General features: G+C 43.9%; 1 protein-coding gene across 3 annotated transcripts in view; it reads right to left on the reverse strand.

Moving 5' to 3' along the window:
- Positions 1-4,508: 4,508 nt before the first annotated feature.
- LOC119549785 (protein prickle) overlaps positions 4,509-13,194 on the reverse strand; it is a 73,483-nt gene continuing 64,797 nt past the window's right edge. For all 3 annotated transcript variants that reach the window (XM_037858050.1, XM_037858049.1, XM_037858047.1), the window contains exons 5-6: positions 12,914-13,117; positions 4,509-6,937 (exon numbers count right to left, since the gene is read on the reverse strand). In XM_037858050.1, coding sequence (XP_037713978.1) covers positions 5,105-6,937; positions 12,914-13,117 — 2,037 coding nt within the window. In that variant the 3' untranslated portion in view covers positions 4,509-5,104. The remainder of the gene's footprint in view (positions 6,938-12,913; positions 13,118-13,194) is intronic.

Genomic DNA, 13,194 nt, shown 5'->3' on the forward strand with positions numbered 1-13,194 from the left:
TATTTTGTCAAAATTAGGTACTGTTTTATCCAGTGGCGTACCAAAAGCAAGGGGAGTTAAACTTTTTTCTATTTATTCTTATAAATACATTTGACTTCATTGTCGCAAGGATCTTTTTATTTATTTTGACTAATACATCTTAAGATCATTTTATTTTTTATTACGACACCCCTGACCATAAATTTATCTTCTTAATAAAAATCGCCTACGCCCCTGTTTTTATCGAATAAGTACTGATAAGTATAAGTAATTCCCTTAATATTAAAATTAATAATCTAAATAATCTTAAAGTCCTATGGGTCATTACAAAATAAATAAAATATTTTCTTTAACTCTTTAAGTTTCTGCACACGCCCTTTGAACTTCTATAACTTAAGACGCTTTAAATTAAACAATTATATACTATCTTAACTCTATTATTTTTATACATGACAGAACAGTTCCTAAGTGGATTCTAAAGCCTATACTCATACTTAATTGCTTTTGCCCCACTGTGCTGGCTTTTGGCCGCCTCTTTATGGTTGACTTGTTGGACTTGCTAGCTGCAGGGACTACGGTGCGATAAACACCAGACGGTTACAGTTACCCGGAGAGCAGTACCAGGACATGTGTCCCGCCATCAATAACGCTTAATTCAATTCGAGCCCTGCGCACTTACTCCCACTTCCGGAGGACGACTTCCGCTATCTCTTTAAGTCGGGGACTGCGTCCGCCACATGATTATTATTAGTTATGATGATGTATCCCTTTTAATGGTTCCGAATGGGGAGTGTGAACGTGCCCGGAAGATTGGGTGGTGGGTGCGGGGGCTTGGGCCCGGCGAATATTAATAATTGTTTCTTTTTTGCTGCCTGGTTTTTGGGGGGCTGCGAAACACGCTAAAAATTAATTAAACGTTCTAGGCGAAGGGCATAAATATATATGTATATGTGTGATGGGTATATATATTGTACAGGCATATTTTTTTCATTTCTGTTTTTGTTCGGCCATTTCGTGGTTATTTATGCGCCTGACTCCACCAAACCCACGGACTTCGGACGGACTTTCAACGGACTTTGGACGGACTTTCCCGGACTTCCCCGGACCGGATCCGGGCCTACACTTGATTCATTGTTTTTGCTGCCGCTGCTGTTCGGGCCCAGTGTGAGCAGCACGCACTCATATTGCCAATTTATATTTGTATTAATTAATGGGCCAGTAAACAATTGCTGAAAGCTGCGCCATTAGTCCCGTTCCAGTCGATAGTGGGTGGTTCGTGGGGAGCATTGCAAATGTGGGAAATGACTGCAATAATAAGCTCCTCCACTGGCCACATAAATTACACATTTTTTCTCATTTCAGTCAGCGAGAGTTAATAACATTTTCATAACCGAATTCTGCGCATTTCACGTTGGTTATTAGTAAATATTTTTGTATTGTGTCAGACGCTATAAATTTCACTGTCATTTACATTTGAAGCTAAGCGAAATGGAGCAAGCTTTAAAAATATTTTTAAATATATGATTATTTAATTAAAAATGTAAAGCTGCAGAAAAATATGAATAAAGAGATAACTATTTTTCTCCTTTGTGAGTTGATTTTTCAGCTGAAGGCAGAAGGTTATAGTAAACTCATGCATGACCGAAAATGTTCATCAAAGACATCATAAGTATAAAATACAATTTCCGGCTGCAGCTCAAGTTTATATTTTTTGTCTGCTGTGTTTATTAAATAAATAAATTATATATATCTTTAAACCGGGAAGTGAGTAGCTTAAGTATTTTTTCCGCCCTTATGTTAGGCGTCATATCATAATCGGAGTATTATTCACAGCATTCATTTTTTACTACAAATTGAAAATTATTCTTAACTTAATTTTTCTCAATATTAACTTAAATACGTGGCCTGTTTAAGTCTTTCTCCTCATTAAAGGCGATTAAAGTGTAGACCAAATTCGCAATACAAACCGCACTAGAAAATGCGGGAAACAATGGGTTGAAAAGCGCAGCCAAATGCCAGGAGCAGATTGTCCCGTGCAGTCACGGTTCCAATAAAAGTCGCCGCACTCCAACTCCCTCGATTGTTTGTCCTCCCAAGGACTCCACCCAGGAAAATAAGTACGCCAGCTGAACACATTTACAATTTGCCGGCGGAGTGTGTGGCCCCCGGTTTTCGGGCATGATAAAAATGAGCGTCGGAAATGCGAATATAAATTCAGCCATATCTGATGTACAAGTGTACATCTGACCGGGCGACGGGATGGGGCTCTGGATGGGGGCAGGGCACTCCGGAACGTGGCAGTATCAGTCAGTATGTGAGGCAGGATAAACATAATGGCTGCACTGCATTTTCGAGACCCTCTGGCGGTGGCAGGATGCCCGCCAGACAGGAGCAGACCAATCATCAGAAGTATGCCAGCGGCCGGAGGAAACGGCAGCGGAAATGACATGCAATAAAACACAAAGGCGCACGCATCGAGTGAAAGCAGGGTAAGCAGGGAATGCTGGGAAAGCAGTGAAAGCTCTCCCTTTAGTCTGTCGCCTGTCGCTGGATTATAACGAAAAATGGCATCTAACAACAAAAATCTATCTGGCAAATGCATTTGGCCCGCCTCCTGCTCTGCTGGAATCAGGAGAAACTTTGCGGAATTACAATTGCAAAAGTTGCGTGCCCAGAGAGTCCTTGCCATTGGACTGATGACCAGTGGAGTCGGATCTTCAGATCTCATCCCCCCGACTTTTGAGATACACTCTCCGTACGTCTGTGCGTTAACGCCAAAGTCATTTGGCTTATCAATGCCAGACGCAGACTATTTTGGTCGCTTATCGCTTGGTCGCATCGCCAGTCCCGCATGCAGGTGGCATTGGCATTGGGATTCGAGGGGGCCAGTTGGAGTAGGAGGATGGGGATGGGGATGCCCAGGGCCCCGGGATGGGCGTTATTAAGTGGCCATTAGCCGGACCTGGCGACAAACTGGACCTAGAGGGGGGCTGTTCCACAAATTACACAGCTGCCAATGATTTTGTCCCCTATCAGCCGCACGCAGAGAAAATATCTCTTTATTGGGTGGTCTCTAAATCCCTCGTAATGATACAAATGTTGAGTTCATCATTAGTAGTACGAAAATAGGGAACACGAATACTACTATTACAGCTTAGAAAATAGGTATTAAATATGAATACGCTTTATTAAAGACCTTGAATGTTATCATTTTTTGATTCCTTACAATTTATTATATTTTAACTATAATATATCCTATATCCTATAGAACTCTTTTTCAACCAAAGACAGTTAAAGTTTGTATTTATATACGATTCAAATAATATTAATATTAATAATTACACCCCGGATAAATACATAGTTGAATAGTCAAATATAATAATAATATCTCCCCGGATTGTTAACCATTCAACAAATATCAGCATTACAAATATAGGCATTACTCGAAAATATATGGTCAAATAGATTTATAGATCCGCATATCTCTGTATGTAAGCAGAGCGCACAAGTTATAAGGTCGAGAAAATGGATGTTTTTAAAGATACTTTAATATACTTTACTATTTCCTTACATAAATTATATTCAGTTGAATGCGATTTTTTCTGTGTGGATCGGAACCAGTGGAATGTATGCAAACATTGTTCAGCTGACGGCTGGGGCACAAGCTGTTGATTCTAACAGAGTAAGCAGGAACAAGGGTTCCACTCGCTTCCCCAGCTCTTGGTCCCCATCCGAGTGGCCGGCATTATTTGCTAATTACGCCCTGCAGCAAGCGTTGCATGCATGTGATTGCTCTTTCTTCGACCGGGCTGCCAACTGGCGGTTACGGCGACCAGGGTACCTGGCCCTATTCCCGATCCCAAGGCAGTAGCTGCGGTATGCCATAACTTGCCATCAACTTATTAGCAGGCACACAATTCCGCCTGCCTGCCATATTTTCGATTTTAATTTCCACGTAGCTGCCGTTCGTCGGTGGATGCCCAGCATGCAAATGCTCGACATGCGCGTAATTTGTATTCATTATCTGATGCATAATTATACTGCAGATAAGGCAGCGGAGTCGTGGAAGCCGTCCACCAGGTTACCAATTAAAGTATTCTGCTAGGTCCGACGAAGTGTCCCAACTAACTAAATACTTGTATATCATAATCGAAAAGTTTAGTTCCTTATTATTTGCTTACTTTGAGTGACGATCATACTTAGTAGTAATTACATATTATGGGGTGGCCTGGTAAGGCTAGTTTTGCTGGATGCTATACTTAAAACTTTAGGATGAAAAATGTTATTTATTCAGAATTTGATGAACAAAATTTGAAACTATATATATTTACTTTCTGGTTTTATCTTTGTACTATGTTTAAACATTTTCTATATGAAATCAAAATTTTAAAATTTATATAAATGAGATATCCACACATTTTTCATAAATGTTCCATACAACCATTACCTCATAAATCAATCATAAGATATACAGATATACCAACTATATCTTACCATTTCCATCGATTGCAACTTAAAACACCTTGGCATACTCTTTCTTTGAACTCTTTATTCTCGTGAATGTCATACAGTTTTTCCGCTTAAACTAGATTTATTGTGGAGTTTCATTAGCCCAATTGCTGGCACAAGGGTATTGAGGAACCCTTTTGCGTTTCTACTTACTGGTCTAGGCATAAAGTTAGAGTATCTGCTAGGCCTAGCAATGCAATAAATATAAATAGAGTGTATAAATAGGGTTATCTGCAAAATATCTTCGCTACGCTACTAGTAATTATAAAAATATATATAGGTTGAATCTTCAATTAGCTTAACTAGGGATGTGTATTTGGAACAGTGTTGGCTCTTATCGTAGGGTTTCTCCTCCTGCGGAGTTGCATATGTATGTTGGTGAGTGTATCTTAACTAGGCGCCTTAATGTCAAGTTGAACTTTACTTTGCTTTGTGGTGTGGCGATTGCCTCCGTTCCGAGGAATTGTTGATCGATGATCCCCGCGAGCGTTCTGGGCCACTTCGTTAGCCACGAGTTGGAGCTGCCCAGGGCGCCACATTAATAACATCTGGATCTGCATCTGCATCTGTATCTGCATCTGGATCCTCTGATTGGAAGCCCCTCGGGCGGGCTGCATCACGAGATGATGCAGTTCTTGTCCTTGTCGCCGCCCATCTCGCTGGGCTTCCTCTTCCGATCGTAGGCCAGGGCATCGTTGGGCACATAGCTCACGCGCACCCCTCCGTAGTGGCGCCTCTGCGGCAGCTGGTACATCATCATGTAGTCCTCGGAGCTGGAGGAGCTCGAGGAGCAGGTGGAGCAGACGTCGGACTCCTCGGATTCCTCCCGCTCCCGCTCCCTTTCCCTTTCCCTCTGCTGCCGGTTGGGGGAGTCTTGGACCAGGCTGGCCGCCTGCAGCGCCGAGGGTGGACCTTGGTAGGAGGAGGACAGGGGCTGCGCAGGCGCATAAGTATCCGCCCGAGTGGTCGAGTGCGACCGGTGGCCACTACCACTGCGATGGTGAGTGGAGCCGGAGGAGGAGGACTTGCGACGCCTCCGTCTTCGGGAGGAGTGTCCATGACCATGGCGTCCGCCACCCTCCTTGTCCTTGTCCCGGTCTCTCTCCCGCTCCCTCTCTCCACCACCACTTGTCCCAGCTCCATTGCCCGAATAGCTCCTTGATCTTGGTAGGGTGTCCGGAATTCCCTCGAAGCGCACGCCCTTCTTCTTGGCTGGCTCCCCGCTCATCGGCGAGGAGGAGGAGGCGCCACTCAGGATGGAAACGGGGTGAGGGGGCCCGTGGGAGGCCGACTGAGTGGACAGGGGTGTGTTCAGTGACCTTTCGCCCGCCGAGTGGGTGGGTGAGCCCATCAGTTCGGGTGGAAGGGCAGTGGAGGCCACACTCAGGTTGGGAGTGGGCAGCTCGGGAACCTCCCCCGGTGGAGGAGGAGGTGGATGTAGGATGTCCGCGTACTCGTGCTGCTGGAACTGCTGCGAGGAGGAGACGGAGTGCAGCTGCGACAGGTGCTGCAGGTGGACAGGGGGTGCCACCAGTTTTCCCGCCAGTTCCGGCATGCTGGCGGTGTGCGGATTCTCCAGGAGCTGCCTCTGCAGCTGGTAGCTATTCGTGGGCTTCGCCGGCCAGGCTGCATCCAGGTTCGAGGACATCTCGTTGAAGTTGTAGACTCCATCCCTCTGCAGTTCCATGGGCTTGGGCAGAAAGTGGGGCTGGAAGTCGCCGGGTGAGTTCAGGGGCGATAGGTTCTGCGACGTGCTGGAGGCACGGCCCCCCGAAAAGTCCGTCAGATCTCCGCCGCCCATGTGGCCGCCATGGGGCTCCAGATCCTTGACCACGCCCGCATCCGAGTCCGAGGTGGCGTAGCTCTTGCCCTGCTCCACCAAGCCGGCCGCCGCCTCCAGCTGCTGGCTCTGCATCTGGTACATTGCCTGGTTGAAGGTGGCCTGGTGTTGCTGCTGCTGTTGCGGTGACATGGGCGGCGAGCTGGAGGCGTGGCTGCTGGGGATGCGCGCCGGTAGAGGCGCCTGCGGGTGGGGGCGCACCCGCTGCGTGGGCGGAGTGGGCGTGGTGTACATTCCGGTACCGGAACTGTCTGACGGCGTGGGCGGCTCCCCCTTGCTGCAGGCAATGGAGCAGTAGATGGCCCCCCTCCGGGGCAGGAAGGCGCGCCCCAGCAGCGAGCAGCGACACGTGTTGCACGAGAAGCACTCGTCCGTCGCATGCCAGTGCTGCCCGTCGTGGCTCATCTGGCCCTGGTCCACCCCAATGGCCTCCCCGCAGTAGTCGCAGTACTCGGCGAACATCGCGTCGAAGCAGTGCAGACAGTACGGTTTGCCCTCGCGCATGATGTACCGCTGGCCGCCCAGCTGCTTGTCGCATTCGTGGCAGGCGAAGTGGTTCATGTGCCACGCCCTGCCCTCCGCCTCTGTGCACTCGTCTGCCAGGATGATCTGCGAAAAAAGAGAAATACAATTAGAAAAGTTCTTGAAATTGATTGGATTTGGGCCAGTTTATAGGTATTGAATAAAGCGGCATACGACTATATTTTCCTATTAAAGGCAACGCTTCTCCAAAAGAGTGGAGTATCTACTAAGATTCTTCGGGCTCAAGTCCTCCTCCCACTCTAAAGATAGTTTTGACAATCCAAATAATCAAATCCTGGATAAACCACTCCCTTAAAGGGTAAAGCCAAATTTGTACTTAGGTAGTAGTCACTACTATTCAGTAATACAAAAACACCTCTTAAGGAGGTAAAAAACTAGTGACGATCGCACCTTCAACATACAAAAGTTCTAATATCAACTTTCGTGACGAAAATCGACGATCTACCAAATAAATACACTTTCCAAGGCTGGTGGTTGACCCGGCGGAATTGGATGAAAAGCAGCGTGGTATTTCAAATAAAATAGTCATTAAAAGAATTACAAATATTTTAAGCATTAAAGTAATATTGTGTGTTGTTTAGTGTATGGTGTGATGTTAAGCGTCGTAACTCTGATGATCCGATTGACCAATAAATGTATACATGTAAATAGTGACAGATTGGATCAAAGTGTCGCTGGTGCAATTCTTCAGGCTTCGTTCCCTCAACAAAACGTAAATTAGAATGGTCTGTTCGAGGATGGACCACAGAGATCGATTCTTTTGCAGCCCCTCGGGATGATCCAGTTTGTATACCCTTGCACTTATAATAATTAAATTTAATTCCAAATTCTTAAAAATACAAAAAATGATATTGCCAATAGTATAAGATAATATGTCAAAAAACAACGAAACTATATTATTTTCCCACCAATTTTCCGATCGTTCCTATGGCAGCTATATGATATAGTCGTCCGGCTGGTTCCTACTTATATACTATCTGCAAAAGAAAGAAGACTTTTGGGAAAGTTTCAGCCCGATAGCTTTAAAACTGAGAGACTAGTTTGCGTAGAAACGCACCGACAGACGGACATGGCTAGATCGACTGGTCTAGTGATGCTGATCAAGAATATATATACATTATGGGGTCGGAAACGTCTCCTTCACTGCGTTGCAAACTTCTGACTGAAATCATAATACTCTCTGCAAGGGTATAAAAATATTACGATATAAATATTAATTTATATATTTTTACATCCCTACATTTTTCAAATAATGTCAGTCATTGAATGAATTGTGGCATTATGACAATTCATACTCATAAATAACAATTTCGTTTCTTGTATATTTTTGCCCTAAAATAGTTTTAAAATCAAATTAAATGAATCATACACTAAATAGTACAGTGTACATTAAGGTATTTCACGGTAACATTTCAATGAAGTCGGCTGAGGAGTTTTTCTCATATTTTAAAAGTTTATTTAAATAATACATATTTATAGAGTTCCAAGAAAAGATTGCAATACATGTATATATCAACACGAATTCCAATCGCCCTATGAAAATAAGGCAATATATATTTAAAACGCTTTGTTGTTTAAAGCCACTGTAAAAATCCCAGAGATTATTTGTACACATTGGAGGAAAAGGGGTGATTACGTCAAAAGGGCGTTTAATTTCAGGAGGCAGTGTCGAGCGGCAGTTTTTATTTAGATGTCTACATCTCTCGCGCTCGCACTGCCGTCCGCTCTCCCTCTCCATCTGTCCCCTAAGTCACCGCTCCGCACTGGAGCGCTTAAGTTCAGTTGTGCGAGTAAACGCCTATGCCCGTCGGGAAAAGATCCCCAAACTACCCCCGTGTTTTTTGCCTACCCTTCGTTCATGGGACTTCATCTATTTCAGCGATCAAGCGCCATTTCCGGATAAATATTCTGGTCAGTTAACGGAAAATCAGTGCAACGGAGATTGTTTTTATATTCTGAAGCCCGTTCTCTACCGCAATGGGCAACTTGAGGAATCAGCATCAAGGAACGAAGAACTTCAGAAATTAAATAACCGAAGAACGCAAGGAAGAACTAATAGATGCGCAAACTAGAGAATTCGATTATCAACGTGAAGTGATCAAGGCACTGACAGGAAGTATCCAAAGTCTGCAGGGTGAAATAAAAAACAGAGATTCTCAGATCAGTGGTCAAATTGAACAACTGAAAAACGAAATCAAAAGCATTACGAAGCAGAATAATGACGACAAAGATGAATCTCTGACAAAAACTTTAAAAGATTTGGAAAGTAGGTTAGAAAACATGGGTTCCCAAATCAATAATCAAACTGAATTGATAAAAGCTAAAAATGGCGAGGTAGTGAATTTGACAGAATATATTCAAGACTTGCGAAGTGCAATTAAAAACAAATTGAGTACGGAAACCATTTCCGGCAGCAAAATAACCGATGATCTATTGAAGTGCGATCGACAGGACTCCTGCCCCAGCGAAGGTCCTAGTAATATTTACAAAATCAACCTGAAGGGGGGGTAGGTACATTCGAAGCTCCCTGCAGTTCAGATGGTTTGCTAACTATTCAAAAACGTTTTCATTTTCATTTTTAGTGCAATTGGCTTCTTTATAATTATCATTATCTCTGTCAAGTGTACTAAACTTTTGGTTCCTATGGTAATCTAGAGAGTCTCCGACTGTACCATTATAACGTCCTATCGACAACACATACGATTCCAGCTCACTTCTAATCTTAAAGTCATCATAATGATCCGCCTGTGGATCCGTTCACCTTGCCAAGATTAATGTAAAGTTCGTGAGGACGTTCCCGAGTGATAACATGCAGTTTTTCAAGCCCAATAAAAAACTCTCCTCTTATGTTGCCGATCCCTTCCTTATAGTCCTTCCAGGGTCGATTGTTTTTGAATAGTTAGCCAACTATCTGAACTGCAGGGAGCTTCGAATGTACCTACCCCCCTCAGGTTGGTTTTGTAAATATCACTAGGGCCTTCGCTGGGGCAGGAGTCCTGTCGATCGCACTTCAATAGATCATCGGTTATTTTACTAATGGTTTCCGAACTCAATTTGTTGTTAATTGCACTTCGCAAGTCTTGAATATATTCTGTCAAATTCAATACCTTGCCACTTTTGGCTTTTATCAATTCAGTTTGATTATTGATTTGGGAACCCATGTTTTCTAACCTACTTTCCAAATCGTTTAAAGTTTTTGTCAGAGATTTAACTTTGTCGTCATTATTCTGCTTCGTAATCCTTTTGATTTCTTTTTTCAGTTGTTCAATTTGACCACTGATCTGAGAATCTCTGTTTTTTATTTCACCCTGCAGACTTTGGATACTTCCTGTCAGTGCATTGATCACTTCACGTTGATAATCGAATTCTCTAGTTTGCGCATATATTAGTTCTTCCTTGCGTTCTACGGTTGTTTAATTTCTGAAGTTCTTCGTTCTTTGATGCTGACTCCTCAAGTTGCCCATTGCGGTAGAGAACGGACTTCAGAATATAAAAACACTATTCGTTGCACTGATTTTCCGTTGACTGACCCGAATATTTATCCGGAAATGGGGCTCCCGTGGCAGAAAGCTCATTTAAAAGCCAAATCGACAGAAAAAACGTGATGTAAGATTTCATTTTGCTGGAACAGCCAACTTTAAACTAATCTCAGCACAGGCCATTTGTGCGGTTTAAATAGGCAGATCGCCGTTTTTTACGGAACTATAAGCTGATTTGTAATCATAGAATAATACCATGTGCTTCTAAGCTGCGATAAGCCGATGACTGCAAACGTTATCATGTTTTCAATATATTGAATTTTTCGAAGCTTTTGCGGTAAAGATTGCTTTAACCTTGTCCCTTTTCATCCAACGTGTACAAATAATCTCTGGGATTCTTACAGTAGTTTTATACAACAAAGCGTTTTAAATATATATGGCCTTATTTTCAGAGGGCGATTGGAACTTGTGTTGATATATACATGTAATGTAATGCAATCTTTTCTTGGAGTTCTATAAATATGTATTATTTAAATAAAGCCTAGAAGTCACATCGACGAAAACCGCGAGCTAACCATAGGAGTGAGCGAGAGGCAAACAGGCGGCCAAAGCTTTTCGTCGGGTCTGTTTTTCAGCGCGGTACTCAGATGAGCTAAGGAAATACCAGAAAAAATACCAAATTTCGGGAGTGATTTTTCGATGAACGCCGTTAGCCGCGGCCCAAAGAATAAGAAATTTAATCTTTGGCGGTGTTCGTTCAGAAGCGGTGGGGAATTTAAAAATTTTAAATGGAAGAAAAACCCCAAAAACGGTTAAAGGAGGTCAGTGCAGATGAAAAAGGACGCCTATTCCAAGCTGTTGCCCATTATTGTGGGACTTCACCGACAGGAAGCAATACCACAACAGGGGCAAGTCCGCAGAATAGTTGAAGTGCTGGAGGAGATCCTCTAGAGAATCCCAGGGGGAAGGAACATGCCGAGTGGGACTTCGCTCTTTACATGGACATCCTGCCGAGCGTGTTCTCGCAAAGAAAGTAAGATCTGGCCAAAATAATTTGGTTGCGTTGTACTAATAGAAGGATCTTTTTAGCAGAACCACCAGTAATATGATCTCCGAAGTCCTTTCCATTAGGACTCCGTACACCACCACCACCAGCTACTTGGCCGCTTAAGCGGAGCTAGAGGACGCGGTGGCTTCTATAGGGAGGAGGAAAATAGGGCGCCCGCTAAGGAACAGTTGGAGAAGCCATGGCCAGGATGCTGGGCGACTTCCTGCAGCATCAGCGGATCAACCCCGTTCCCAATCCGGCTCCCACTTCCTCAAGGTCCAATATGCCCATTGGGACTCGGAGCTGGACTGCGGTGGCGCGGGAAAGATGGCGAAGCATTCGTGGATGTTAAGGAAGCTTTAAACTACAAATGCACATAAATAAAAACATTCGTTGAACATTCCATTTATTATACCCGTTACTCGTAGAGTAAAAGGCCCCATAAAGTATATACATATATTCTTGATCAGGATCACTAGCCGAGTTGATCTAGCCATGTCCGTCTGTCCGTCTGTCCGTCTGTCTGTCTGTCCGGATGAACGCTGAGATCTCGGAAACTATAAGAGCTAGGCTATTGAGATTTGGCGTGCAGATTCCTGAGCTTCTTACGCAGCGCAAGTTTGTTTCAGCAGAGTGTCACGCCCACTCTAACGCCCACAAACCGCCCAAAACTGTGCATCCTACAGTTTTGATGCTAGAATAAAAAGTTTAACTGAAATGTATTGTTCTCATCAAAACCTATCGATTGAACCAAAAAAAAGTTTGCCACGCCCACTTTAACGCCCACAAACCGCCCACAAACTTCAAAAAATCGTTAATATGAACGCGTATATCTCGGAAAATATCAACGATAGAGAAATGGGATTTCAGATTTAGATTCCGTAAGCTTGAGCCCAGCGCATGTTTGTTACGCGAATATGCCACGCCCACTCTAACGCCCACAAACCGCCCAGGCCTGTGGCGCCCAAAATTTTCATGCTAGATACAAATTTTTAACTGAAATGTATTGTTCTCGTCAATACCTATCGATTGATCCAAAAAAAACTTTGCCACGCCCACTCTAACGCCCACATTGCTTAAATCTGTCTACCGCCGGTAGGTGGCGCATTTAAATCTTGCTTTGCTGCTTGCATATCTCCATTTTCCTTTGGTCCCTTTAGCTGAGTAACGGGTATCTGATAGTCGAGGTACTCGACTATAGCGTTCTTCCTTGTTTTTTAATGTCATGTTAAGGCTCTAGTTTGTTTCTTTTAGAGAGACTTAGCACGAACAAATTCCTTTTCAATGTGACGTTATTTTTAAGGAAAAAATCCTTACAAAATTTGGTACTAAGGGACTAATTCTCAATATTATGTTAAGTTTTGGAAAATGAATCTCCTGAATCTCATGCAATTTAACTGTGTGCCATAAGTGAACTTGATTTTCCTCCCTTCTAAATCAACCTCAAATAGTAACACTTTTTTAAGACAGCCTTATAATTCCAATCCTGCGAGGATCAGTCATAGGGGCACTCACCTCATCGCAGGCCGAGCAGCGGGGCTTGAGGGTCTCGGCGTGGTGGCGGCCGCAGTACATGCGTCCATCCCGGTGGAAGTAGATGAGGTCAACGAGGAGCTCGCGGCAGACGCAGCAGGCGAAGCACGCCGGATGCCAGCTGGCATTTGGGCCGAGTCGCGTGGCGAACACGGCGATGTCGCCCGTGGAAATTAGTTCGTCGCACTGTGGGGTTGGATATGTATATATTGTTTAGATAAATATTATTTTTCTGGGGACTTTAGTGGGTGGATGGGAATACT

The sequence above is a fragment of the Drosophila subpulchrella genome, chromosome 2R, assembly GCF_014743375.2.
Source record: "Drosophila subpulchrella strain 33 F10 #4 breed RU33 chromosome 2R, RU_Dsub_v1.1 Primary Assembly, whole genome shotgun sequence".
NCBI lineage: Eukaryota > Metazoa > Arthropoda > Insecta > Diptera > Drosophilidae > Drosophila > Drosophila subpulchrella.